Raw genomic sequence first — 14,357 nt, forward strand, 5'->3', positions numbered from 1 at the left:
AACAGCTTGAGATAGCGATACTTGGAACACGAGTGTGTGGCGGTCACACGCTTCCTCAGAGGTGTTGCACCATGCTGCAATAACGAAATTCTATAATTTCCACTCCGAACTAGTATTCATACACATAAATGTAATATCTAAATATTTGGAGGGGAAAGAACTGCACATACATGGGGGATATTTTATCGCCTGCAGCGTCACGACATGGCACCTATATTAGTTATCATCTGAGTTCAAAATACAACTAAACAAGGTAAAAATGCCTGCCGAACTGGTGTCCGTGATTCTGGTAAGCTGCGTCCTCAATCTAGTGTCCATGGATGTAAGGATGCCTTCTGGATTGTAAGATTTGTTTGGACCGCTTCGGAACACCGTACTGCTAGATGATCTAATATGGCGAGAGTCCTCTCTCCTTCCTTCCCGAAAGTTGCACATGCGCATTAGCTCCCAGTAGGGGCGCGAACATAAATTATATTTATTTATTAAAGCTAAATAGAGAAGGAAGTGTTTATGAATACTATTGATAGTTCAATTAAATACTTCATGCGGTGATGTTTGATTCTCACAGTGCAGGTCAGTTAATGTAGACTGCACAAATAAAACAAGACTCTTTTGGAGGTGGAAATGATTTTGGATAATGATATTGTTTACTGGAACAGCGGTCAAGCTGGGTAAAGGAGTTCCAGTAAACTGTTGTATACTAAAAGTAAACCTATTACTAAATAATTATCCCTAATAGAGGAGAGTAAATGGTTGAACTTCTATTAGATCTACTGATATGTGGAAATTTATTCTCCGAAAGTGGCTGACGCAACACTACACAATTCTAGGAGAAATTACATGATGTTCCACATCCTAATGCAATGAATTCGATGATACTAAACTACTTATTAGTTAATTATTACGCTTAGTACAGGAAATACATCCCATTGTACTAAGGATTAGTAAATGAGCATGAAGCCTAATACAGGAAATACATCCTATTGTATTAGGGATGAGAATAACTGTTAGAAATTTCCAACATAACTCCGGGGCGGGAAATTACGGGTCGTAGTTAATGTTAAGTACTAACGTACCTGTTCCTTTTCCCTGACGTTACATTCTTATATGTTAGTAGGTTAGTATTTACATAACGAATGTCCCGGATCTGTGTGACAGGTATGATCTGTTATCACGGGTACATCTATGTAATGATTAAAGTATTATTTTATATGTCTTTGAGATCAAGAAGATACTGAATCTACAGTGAAATCAATGTCTAGGGTCGCAGTGACTTGTAACTAGATGAGTTACTAGACACTAACCGATCACTGCAAACTCATAAATCACCTCAACATCAAATGAGAAATTCTATGTGTTTATGCAAGATTAAATTTAGCCTATAATGCAGTTCTCGCTGAACAAGTATTTTAGGCTATGCAATAATAATTACTAAGTTCCTAACCTAGCTAAATTCTAGATAAAGTAGAGAACTGAGTATATGAGTATCAGTCTCTATAAATGCAGTCAGTGGTATGTTATAGTGAGTACAGATTCAACTTACACTCAGCTGACCCTAACTAATGTTCCCTAATCTACCTTAGTAGAGGGTAAATGAGAGTTACGTACATTAGGCTACAGTGCTATAACTTCTCTGGAAGTATAACTAAACACATATAGCAACTTAAAGATTCTAAATGAGTAGTAAACCTATTCGGTTTATATACATTAAGTTACAGTACTATAACTCTCTGGAGCTATAATTATGTACATGATAACTTAAAAGATGAGATGAGGTTATTCTATTATGAGAAACAATTTGTTTCACTACTAATCGTCTTCTGGTAAATGTTCACTTACAGGCTATTGCAAAGTTCAGTTTTGCTTGTGCTAAGATATTTCTCCAAACATTCTCTAAGGTTGCTTGTGGGCAGAGACAAGAAAGCAGGAGCTCAAACAAAATTGATACAACCCTGCAGGTGTATAACATTAAATGGATTACTAAATCCCAGTCCAGATGACTTTGTATAAATGCAGTCTTCTCTGGAAGACTTCCCTAAGGTATGATAAATGCGATAAGATACTATGAAGACTGAATGTGGTCAATTATTACTGTCGAGAATAGTTCTGGGTCTACAGTGGGGTCAATGGTATTTGTTGCGGTGACCTGCAGTCAAGTTTTACGCTACTGACCACTGAGTTATCCACTGAGGTCCATAAAAACTAACTCGACTAGTACTAATTGTACCAGACTCAATCTGGAATTAATGTTGGTTGTCAGCTGGCATAGGCTTCCTCAGGTTCAAGACTCTACCTGTAAGTAAGTAGCCTCCTGCTGAATTCAACAAGTTCATTCCCTGCTGGCTTGTAGTTCCAGTAATGAACTGATAATAATGGTCTGCACCTACCAATATATCTACATTGGTGAGGTGGTCAGACGTTATCTTGGTGTCAGCCAGCTTGATTCTATTTTTTTTTTTTGCAAATATCTGGCTGTGTTCCTTAGACCTTTAACATTCAGATCAAAGGGAATGTGATCAACTACTATGGCCTCAACAAGTCGGACACCACCGCCTAGGCGTACTAGTGGTTGTACTACTGCAAATTCTTGAGGTCCGGTATTAATTAGGAAACCTGATATGTTCAATGTCACCTTACACAAGGGTTTAAGTTTCAGCTTGTTAGCTGCTTGTTGAGTGATGAACGTTCTCAGTGATCCCTGGTCGAATAGACCTCTTGTAGTGATTCTAGAATTCTTACTATTTAATCGTAGTTGTGCAGTAGGTAATACGGCATTATTACGAGACTTGGTGTTAAGCACCTTAACCTCCTGTCGCACCTTACAACACTGCACAGTGATGGAAGTATCCTGTTCCACCCGGAGTTTAGGCGATTTAGGCCTATCAACTCCACACAATGCGGAATGATGTTGATCCTGGTGGCACCTGTTACATATGTGTAATGGGGTGGCGCACGTATTAGGGTCATGTTGCAACAAGCACCTGGTGCACTTGTGCAATTCCTTGAGGCGCTTTATCCTAGAAACGCGATCAGGAAAGGTTTGACACTGATAAATGGTATGATTCTCCTGACAAGAGACAGCATCTCCTTCCTGTAGTAGATGCAGGAGTCACAGCCTTAGGTGACTTATGGGCTACAGGTTTAGAAGGGCTGATAATGTAGGTACCAACTGTAGTATTTTTCCATTTTGAAGTGGAAGCAGCGGTTTTAGACTTATTAGGCTGTTTGGAGGTACCTTTGGATTTGACTGTTTTATCAGTGGTTGATTTGTCAGTGTCAGATATTATTTTCTCATGAGCTCTCAGTCGATTAACTGTTATCCTTAATCCCTCGAAAATTTCATCTAGGGATAGGATATCTGTTCTATAATGGGAACAGATGGATGCTAGACTCTCCTTAGGAAACTTACTCTCTATTTCTAATTTCAATACCCATTCTGCTTTAGGTACATCTGCTTTGACACCTAGAACTTTAATTAGAGACTCAACCTGGAGCCTAAATTCTTGTAGAGTTTTAGGGGTGGTATCTGGTGTAGGTATCGCTCTTAACTTATAATAAAGATTAGCAATAGCAATTTCTTTAATGCTGTAATTAACTTCTAGTAACTGAATAGCAGTATCGTAGTTCTTATCACTAGGAATTAGGTGTTCGACAACTTCTTTTGCTTCACCCTCAAGGGTACTTCGCAAATAGAGGAATTTATTAGGCTTGCTAATAAACTTTTTGGAGTTTACTAAGGAGTCAAATGTGTTCCAATACCATTCGAAATTCTCATCATCTCTACCATGGAAGTGAGGGAGATCAATTGTAGGAAGACGAACTTCCAGGGGATCAGGGGATCCACAGGAAGGAGAGGCAACGATGAACCAGCGAGACTCGACATAGTCTTCACTCTGAACGACTCAGACAGAAAGGAAATCGGTTTCGAAGCTCCCGTGGGAATGATAGATCACAATGTACTAATGTTTGAGTAGCTGGTCGAAGTAAGGTTAAGGTACTCAAGGAAGGGCCCAGAAAACGAAAGGCTGGCATTCCGGAGGGGAACTTTGAGGGGGATAAGGAAATTCCTAGCAGATATAACATGGGAAATAGAGATCAGAGGAAAGGCGGCCCAAGATATGATGGACTACATCATGCTGAAGTGTAATGAGGCAGCAGACAAGTTCGTCTCAATCCAAATAGAAAAATGAAATACAGATGAGAAGCCCATGGCTTAATCAGAGATGTATGTTAGCTAAGCAACGAAGTACAAGGGGGTGGAGGAACTATAGAAATAACAGGACACTAGAGAGCAGAGAAAGATACCAGAGTGCCAGGAATGAATACAACAGGATGAGAAGTGAGGCAGAGCTGACAATATGAAAATGAACACGAGCAAGATTAACCTAACTCAAGACTCAACCTAAATTATTTTGCTGCGCAGCCACATCAGGAGAAAAACAAAAGTAAAGGAACAGGTAATGAAACTGATGATAGGGGCAGACACATTCACTACAAACGACAAAAAAGTGTGCGAAGAGCTCAATAAAAATTTCCAGGAGGTTTTCACAGTAGAGCAAGGAGAGGTTCCCAGAGAAATGAGAGGAAATATCTAACCAGACTCCACTAGAGGAATTTGTGATTAAAAATGAGGAGGTGAGGAAGCATCTGCTAGATTTGGGTGTGACAAAGGCTATAGCCCGGATGAAATCTCACCATGGACATTAAAGGAAGGAGCAGAAGCTCTGTGCTTGCCACTATCCATGGTGAAGAACAAATCACTGGTAACAGGTGAACTGCCAAAAATTTTGAAGACGGATAATGTAGTCCCAATATACAAGAAGGGTGATAGACAGGAGGCACTGAACTACAGGCAAGTATCTCTAACCTGAATACCATGCAAGATGATGGAGAAGATTGTGCGAAAAAAACTAGTGGAACATCTGAAGCGAAAGAACTTTGTAACACAACATCAGCATGGGTTTAGGGATGGCAACTCATGCCTCACAGGATTAATTGAATTCTATGACCAGGCAACACAAATCAGGCAAGAAAGAGGGGGCTGGGCAGACTGCATATTCTTGGATTACAAGAAAGCCTTTGACACAGTATCATATAAGAGACTAGTGCAAAAGCTGGAGATGCAGGCGGGAGTGAAAGGGAAGGTACTCCAATGGATAAGGGAGTAACAGAAGACAGTGAGTGGGGGGAGAGGGGGGTCTCGAAGTGGCGAGGCGTCACCAGTGGAGTCCCACACGGATCAGTCCTCGGACCTATACTGTTTCTGATATATGTAAATGATCTCACTGAGGGAATAGACTCGTTCCTCTCAATGTTTGCTTATGATGCATAATTATAAGGAGGATTAGGACAGAAGAAGATAGTATGAGGCTACAAGATGACCTAGACAAACTGAAGGAATGGTCCAACAAATGGCTGGTAAAGTTCAACCCAAGTAAATGTAAGGTGATGAATCTAGGCGGAGGAAATAGGAGGCCAAACACTGAATACCTAATGGGAGTGAGAGGGGGGTAAGGTGCGAGTGATAAGAGGAAGGGAAGAGAGTTATCAGGGGAAAGCGCCAAGCCATTACGACTATATAGCACTTGGAAGGGGCAGGACAAGCACGGGAGACATCTCCCGTCACACAGGGTGCAGTCGTACCTCCACAGATCTCCAGTATTAGCTCTTGATACTGGTAATGGCTCAAAAGGGCCACCACTTATGGGCTATTCATGCCCGTGCCACCTTTTTGAGTGGCTTAATCTTCATCAATCAATCAATCAGCAGGACAAGGATTTAGGATGGGACGGGGGAAAGGAATGGTGCCCAACCCCTTGGGCGGTCGGGGATTGAACGCCGACCTGCATGAAGAAGGTTTTCAAGACATCGCCGCTAGGTGGGGTAGGATTCTGTGACTTAACGCCTATCAACGGTATTAGAGTTAATAAGGCAACAGCAATAGCTAACTGACCATCCAGCAAGTATAATATAGTCTTGAACCTCGAACTACGAGGGGGGCCTCGTAGCCTGGTGGATTCGTAATTCTGGATTCGTAATTTCGTGGATTCGAATTAACTCGTAATTCTGTGGCGCGGGTTCGATTCCCGCACGAGGCAGAAACAAATGGGCAAAGTTTCTTTCACCCTGAATGCCCCTGTTACCTAGCAGTAAATAGGTACCTGGGAGTTAGTCAGCTGTCACGGGCTGCTTCCTGGGGGTGGAGGCCTGGTCGAGGACCGGGCCGCGGGGACACTAAAGAGCCCCGAAATCATCTCAAGATAACCTCAAGATAACATAGTCCATGACTAAAGTAAACTGTATACTGTATACTCCGAGAAGCTGGTTACACTTCTCCGTGTATATCCCACCTGACGGCGACCGTTAATTGATTGATTGATGAACATTAAGCCACCCGAGAGGTGGCACGGGCATGACTAGCCCGTAGTCTGGCCTTGGGGTTCAGTTGTTATTTATGGTCTACGAGGAGGAGGTGCCGAGGGTGTCCGGAGAGTGTCTCCACGAACCAGGATCACTTGACTGCTAACCACATATGTATTGTAATTGTTTCTTTACTTTGGGAAGACGTTCGCCCTCTATAGTATGGTATCTTCAGGCCACTAAGTTAGACAGGTTAAATATCCCAAAAGGAATCCACAGGGAAACAGCAGTTCGGCTTTATAGACTACATCTAATATAGACTACATCTAATATAGACTACATCTAATATAGACTACATCTAATATAGACTACATCTAATATAGACTACATCTAATATAGACTACATCTCATATAGACTACATCTAGGTTACGGATTCAACTGGGAGATTGGTGAGCCCAGACAGAGGGAATGCATCTTCTGCCAAACAATCAGAGAAAAGCCACTACTTCACTATCTCCTGGAATGTGAAGCAACTAACGACCCTAGAAGAGCTTTAAGAGTCCCTGAATCTTGCAGTAATCATCCTGAAGACATCAACACTGCCACTCTTCTGGTCAAAAAAGGTGTCCAGCAGCTGGACACCCTCATAAATACTGTCAAGCAGTGTCCTTCCCCGCTATAGCAGCCTGACGATTTAAATGCGACCTCAGCACACAGTATACATTCATTCAAAAAAATATCAATCACTTACCGTGACACATCTTAGGTGGCTTAATCATCATCTATCAATAAATCTAGGAAGTCATTACCTAGCTTGCGATCATTGCAAGATCATGTGTACCTATCTGGGAGGCAATGTCACCGGACGACAAGCCAGAGGACATGCAACACGGCAAATTGTAGACGCATCGGGTGGACAGATATTTGTTGTGTTTACAATATTACAGCCGGTACGTCGTGTGAGAGAGCGTACGACTGACGCAGTGAGAGGTTCAATAGAGTAAAGCCTGGGCTGTTATTCAGTCTCGTGTGATTCTTCTCGAATGGTTATGACATTAACAATAATAATATGGGTCCTAGCACAGTTCCCTGAGGAACTGTGCTGGGACCCATATTATTATTGTTAATAAATAACCCATATTATTATTATTACTGGGACCCATGCCTTCTTGTTACTCTACACCAGTGAGTTATTCCTCTTGTTACTCTACACCAGGGGGTGGTAGTGGGGAACGAGCTCCTATGGAGAAAGCTCCCGTACGGCATGCGTCTCACAACCAAGCCTCTGACAACCAAGTTCAACTATAGGCCTGCATGGGTGGCTCAGTCTTTAAGTCCGGCAGAACTGCTTTTGCTGAAAGGAGAAGGGGCGAGGCATGCTTCTGGCACCTTAAAATCAGCTGCTCCAGGTAAATGGGACTCGATAGCTTGGGAAGGCAGCTCATCTAGGAGAAGAAAAACTCTGATTTCAAACCTCCGCTGTCTTGTGGCCATACCAACTTTAGGGAAAGGCTTCAGGAGTCAACCTTGTGGAAAAATCCGGAGTTGGATCCCCTTAGACAGTTCTTTGTTGACTTTAACCTCGTACTGGCAGCTCCTGCGACGGTGCTGGAACCAAGCTTAGTGGCGTTTGCCTTTCTATTGGACAATTTCAGCAACGTGGAGAGAGGGGACCTGCTGCATGGGTAAAAGCTTCTCCTCCATATCGACCTACCCAGGCTTTGCGCCCTGGAGAGGACACTCCAGTCTCGTCTCACAGCGTCGAACCAACACTGGAAGTCACAGTCTACCAGTTTTAAGTCTTCTGCTCGATTGGAGAAGAGTGCGATACCAGGGGTTGCTTCCGACGTTGGGAGGGGTCATGGCGCCCACTGGGCAGCTACCGCCCATCTCAAGCAGGACAAACCCCAGCCAATAAGGCGTTGCCTCGCCACAGTCCGTTAACCTTACTGGGTGCGTGGGGTTTAGGCTGAAAACTGACAAGTGGCCGACAACTTTGCATCAAGTAATACCAAATCCAAAAAGAAAATGTCAACTGCCCTAAAGCTGGGCACATGGAACATCAGGAAACTGATACCAGGTTTCTCTGACCTGCAAGAAATCAACGACGCCCGAAAAACAACAGTCATAGGGAGCTGAGCAAACTGCAGATGGATATCGTTGCTCTCCAAGAGACCAGGCTTCCAGGATCAGCATCTGTGTGGGAGAGAGAGAGAGGGCCTTCTCTTTCTTCTGGCAAGGAAAACCTCCAGATGAGACCAGAGAACACGGTGTGGCATTAGCCGTCAGGAATGCACTATTGGGACAAATTATACCACCGACAGAGGACACTGAACGAATTCTGTCTCTGCAACTGCATCCCCAAACAGTACCAGTCAATATAATTAGTGCATATGCACCAACCCTGACTTCTTCAGCAGAGGCGAAGGAAAAATTCTACGATGACCTTAACAGAGTTATAGTGAGAATCCCTGTAAAGGAGCCACTATTCATCCTTGGCAACTTCAACGCCAGAGTTTGTGCCTATCACAAGTCTTGGCCCACTTGTCTGGGGTCAATTCAGCGTAGGGAGGATGAATGAGAACGGGCAATGTTTGCTAGAACTCTGCTGCCTTCATGGTCCCTGTGTCACCAACACGTTCTTCGGCACAAAGCCTCAACACCGAGTCTCTTGGGGAAAAGAAATGACACCAGTCATCGAAGAGAAGAGAAACGCTTTAACAGCCTACAAAGCCTGCCCAAGTCAGCGCAGCTTACAAATCCTTCGGGCCGTCCTCTGCAAAGTACAGCAGAGTGCCAGGCGATGCACCATCAGCTATTGGCTCCAGCTCTGCTCCCAGATACAGACTGAAGCAGATGCAGACAATGTAAAGGGGATGTGTGACGGTATCAAGCAGGCCCTTGACCCAATCCAGAAGAAGACTGCCTCCCTGAAATCTGCCACAGGCGTGTTGATTCAGGACTAGACACTGCAGCTGAAGCACTGAGTCGAGCACTACTCCGAGATATACGCCAGGGAGAATGTGGTCACAGAAGACGCCCTGAGTGCCATTGAGTGTCTGCCTGTGTTAATGGAGCTCAATAGCGAACCGAACCTCGAAGAACTCAGCGAGGCCCTAGACTTCCTTGCTTCTTGCAAATCTCCTGGAAAAGACGACATTCCTGCTGAGGCCTTGAAGTGCTGCAGAGGTCACCTACACATGGAGCTGCACGAAATTCTCTGCCTCTGTTGGAGAGAAGGAAAGGTGTCACAGGACATGAGGGATGCCAAGATAGTCACGCTGTACAAGAATAAAGGTGACAGAGGCGAGTGCAACAATTAGCGAGCAATCTCCCTCCTCAGCATTTTCGGAAAGCTATTTGCTCGAGTCATATTGAAGATGCTCCAAGTACTTGCGGAGAGAGTCTACCCAGAATCACAGTGAGGATTCCGAGCTAACAGGTCTACCATCGACATGGTCTTTTCCCTCAGACAACTGTAGGAGAAACGCAGGGAACAGAAGCTGCCACTCTTCGTAGCCTTCATAGATCTGACAAAGGCATTCGACCTCGTCAGCAGGGATGGCCAGTTCAAGATCCTCCCCAAGATCGGATGCCCACCCAGGCTCCTCAGCATCATCAGATCTTTCCATTAGAACATGAAGGGCACTGTGGTCTTTGATGGCTTGACATCAGATGCCTTCGACATCCGAAGTGGAGTAAAGCAGAGCTGCATCCTGGCTCCAACCCTATTAGGGATTTTCTTCACAGTTATGCTGCAGCACGCCTTCGGATCTGCAGTGGAAGGCATCTACCTCTGGACCAGGTCGGATGGAAAGGTCTTCAACCTCGCCAGGTTGAGAGCCAAGACAAAAGTTCAGCTGAGGTGTCTGTGCGACTTCCTTTTTGCTGATGCAGCAGTCACCGCCCACTCAGCTGAAGACCTCCAATGGCTCATGATCCGCTTCAGCGTGGCCTGTCGGGCTTTCAGACTCACCTTCAGCCTGAAGAAAACACAGATTATGAGACAAGGAGTGAACTCCCCACCTGACATCGGCATTTCTGATTACGAACTGGAAGTCGTTCGCGACTTCGTGTACCTGGGCTCCACAATCTCTGATTCCTTCTCTCTTGACACGGAGCTAAACAAACGCATTGGCAAGACATCTACAACCACGTCGAGACTAACAAAGAGAGTGTGGGCCAACAATAAGCTGACTGAGTGTACAAAGATCCAGGTTTAAAGAGCCTGCATTCTGAGCACTCTGCTGTATGGCACTCTACTATATCTTAGACACTCTGCCCCCGTCAGGAAAGGCAGCTGAAGGCCTACCACATGCGCTGCCTCCCACACATCTTGGACATCACCTGGCAGGACAAGGTGACAAACAACAGCGTCCTGGGGAGAGCTAGAATCACCAGCATGTACACAATGCTGAAACAGACGAATGCGCTGGCTCGGGCACGTGGTACGAATGGGCGACGGCAGGATCCCCAAGGATCTTCAGTATGGAGAGCTGATGCAGGGAAAGCATCCAACAGGCAAACGCCAGCTACGGTACAAAGACGTATGCAAGAGGGACCTGAAAGCCATGGACGTCGATCTTCCTACGTGGGAAACACTGACCACAGACCGATCAGCCTGAAGGCAGTCTGTTCAGAAAGGTCTCTCCAAGTTCGACGAGTCACTTGCCAAGAAATCGGAGGCAAAGAGACAGAAGGAAAGCCGGTAGCCAGAAAGACAGACCAGAATCAGATTTCGTTTGTGCTCGGTGTGGGATGGATTGCCATTCTCGGATTGGCCTCATCAGTCACACCAGATGCTGCTCCAGGATTGACAACCAGAGCGCCACTCCATAGTCTCCCGAGACTGAAGGATGTCTACTACTACCCTACACCAGTGAAGTATTCCTCTTGTAACTCTACGCCAGTGAGCTACACCAGTCGATCGGTTTCGCCTCTCACTGTGCCTCTGATGCCTCTCTTATTATATTTCTAGTGTTCTTCCACTTCTACCTCCCTCTCAAGTTTGTGTGGTAGTCTCTTGTGGGGAACTGTGTCAAGGACCTTTTGGCAGTCCTGAAACACACAATCTGCTTAACATTCTCTGTGATTTATTTTTATTACTTTATCATAGAATTTCAGTAGGTTTATTAGGCCTAATTTCACTCCCCTTGCAAGAGGGTGGTTGTCACTGATATTGTCTGTAGTTGAGTTCCTCGTCTTTATATCCTTTCTTATATATATTGGTACCACACTCACTCCACAAGTTGAAATTTCCCACTTGAGATTTGTGTAGGAATGTGTTTTGAGAAAGTGTCAGAGAAAACGAGTTTTGAGTGAGATTTTGAGTGAGATTTTGAGTGAGATTTTAAGTGTGATGGACGACTGAACAATGTTGTGTTTGAACTAAAGATTTGTTAGATGTGAGATTTTGTTTGAGAATTTGTATATGGCCGAAATGCAAGTGTGTGTTCCCATGTGTGTATTTGCATTTGAGATGACTGGAAGTAAGACTCGTCTGGATCGCTTATGGAAGAGTGCATTATCTGTGTAAACATTGTTTCTTGAGGAACCTTACTGATACTCTCAGTCATGACTGGTACTAATTATGAAAAACGCAAATATATGGATCTGTAGGACAATATGGGGATGTGTTTTATAAAATCTGATTCAGTAATACGCAAAGTCTTATGAGATGAGCCGGGCGTTAGTATATAGACTTTTTATCCTCAAAATTCATGTGGTGAAGACTTGTGTTGATAAAGTCTCTGTATGCATTGTATTTGTAATCTTGCTGTGGAAAACTCTGGATATGCGAACTTGAATTGGAAGAAAAATAATTTGAAAATACATCTTCTCTTCTCACGACCGCGCGCGAACCACAAAATGCAACCGCTTTATTGTGCAATGTTGTAGTGCTTTCTCTTCCTTGCTTCTTCTTCCTCCTCCTTTCGTTCCTTTTCTTCCTTCTTCCTCGTCCTCCTCCTTTCCTTCCTTTTTCTCCTCCTACTCCTACCCCTCCTTCTCTTCCTCCTCCTACTCCTACCCCTCCTTCTCTTCCTCCTCCTACTCCTACCCCTCCTTCTCTTCCTCCTCCTCCCCCTCCTCGTACTCCCTTTCCTCCTCCTCCTCCTCCTACTCCTCTTCCTCCTACTCTTCTTCCTCCTCCCCCTCCTCTTCCTCCCCTTTCTCCTCCTCTTTCTACTCCAATTCCTCCTCCTCCTCCTCCGTCCATTCCTCCTCCCCACCTCCCTCCCCCCCCTCTGCTTGTGTGTGTGTATCAGATGTCTGGATAGGAACGTCCATCCATGTCTACGTATACTTGGAAATGCTGTTTTCTAAAGAACATTCTCTATGCCTCACTTTGGAGCCTCCTACCTGCATGCAGGTGTGGAGCCTCCTACCTGCATGCAGGTGTGGAGCCTCCTACCTGCATGCAGGTGTGGAGCCTCCTACCTGCATGCAGGTGTGGAGCGCCCTACCTGCATGCAGGTGTGGAGCCTCCTACCTGCATGCAGGTGTGGAGCCTCCTACCTGCATGCAGGTGTGGAGCCTCCTACCTGCATGCAGGTGTGGAGCGCCCTACCTGCATGCAGGTGTGGAGCCTCCTACCTGCAAGCAGGTGTGGAGCGCCCTACCTGCATGCAGGTGTGGAGCCTCCTACCTGCAAGCAGGTGTGGAGCCTCCTACCTGCTCACAGGTGTACACTGCTCATTCTTTACCCAAGATGGTTACACGGAGAGTAACTTAGGCAAGTTAGCTTGATGTTCGTTGATGAATGTTACGGGATCAATGTTCCCACGAGCCCGGTCCCTGTCCCGGAGCTGTGGGGAAGGGATGGATTGACACCTGCCGGGAGGGGTGAAGTGGACAAAATTGCAAAAGAGGATAATCCCACTAAATCTATGTTGACCTGGGCTGTGAAATTCATTGTTTTCCTTAAAACTCGAGATTTTGTGCCTAATCACTCTTTCAAAACTGTTATTATGTGTGATGTTAATATGACTAACTGAGAGATTTTTGCTAAACGCTTTACTACCTCCCTTGTGTAATGGACCTATATTCTGGAATCTCTCCTGAATCCAAGCTTTTTCTAAATATTATATAGAATGCTTGTTCAACTGGCCATTTTAATTTTTGTATATATATTGAATTCCAGGAATCACAACCCAGGGCTGAGTGCATGGGGTGGTTCTCTGTTTCTCTTTGAAAGTCTTCTCAATGAAATCCAAAGATTTGAAATTTAGAATTTTGCAACATAAATGCTCTGTAAGACATGGTCAACTGTCTAATGCTTTGTTTGTTCATTTGTCAGAAAGTTCTCACCAAATTGATTGGCAGATGGCTTCTTCAATAATGCACTGTAAAACCATTTTCAAAATAGGAACATTATTGAATCAGCTTTAATACAGATTACAAAATACAATTGTCAATTGTATTTTCAGAATTTTGTCTGTACGGATAACATTCCTATCAGCAATATCTTTCAGGACCCTTTCCTCCATTTTTGAGCCGTCGAAAAGTTCCTGTAAAATAGTGTAATAGGAGGTACAAGTGTTCTGTTGGTTGACTCTTCAGAGATGGCATGGCATTTCACCTTTCTCTTTATGGTATCTTCAACAAAACCGTTAGAGAAGCCATTGTTGACTAGGACCTGCCTTACTCTACAAAGTTCTTCATCGACTTGTTTCCATCCTGAGCTGTGGCTGAGAGCACGGTCGATGTAACCGTTACCTAATAGCCAGAACGCATTTCTCGGCCTACTATGCAAGGCCCGATTTGCCTAATAAACCAAGTTTTCCTGAATTAATATATTTTCTCTAATTTTTTTCTTATGAAATGATAAAGCTACCCATTTCATAATGTATGAGGTCAATTTTTTTTTATTGGAGTTAAAATTAACGTAGATATATGACCGAACCTAACCAACCCTACCTAACCTAACCTAACCTATCTTTATAGGTTAGGTTAGGTTAGGTTGGCGAAAAAGTTAGGTTAGGTAGGTTAGGTTGTC

The 14,357-nt window shown here is 44.4% G+C and overlaps 1 protein-coding gene across 1 annotated transcript; it reads left to right on the plus strand.

Moving 5' to 3' along the window:
* Positions 1–9,999: 9,999 nt before the first annotated feature.
* On the plus strand, positions 10,000–10,584 carry LOC138370813 (uncharacterized). Its single transcript, XM_069335418.1, has one exon. It carries the CDS (start codon positions 10,000–10,002, stop codon positions 10,582–10,584), a length of 585 nt encoding a protein of 194 aa, XP_069191519.1.
* Positions 10,585–14,357: the final 3,773 nt, after the last annotated feature.

Source organism: Procambarus clarkii, chromosome 33 (genome assembly GCF_040958095.1).
Source record: "Procambarus clarkii isolate CNS0578487 chromosome 33, FALCON_Pclarkii_2.0, whole genome shotgun sequence".
Taxonomy (NCBI): domain Eukaryota; kingdom Metazoa; phylum Arthropoda; class Malacostraca; order Decapoda; family Cambaridae; genus Procambarus; species Procambarus clarkii.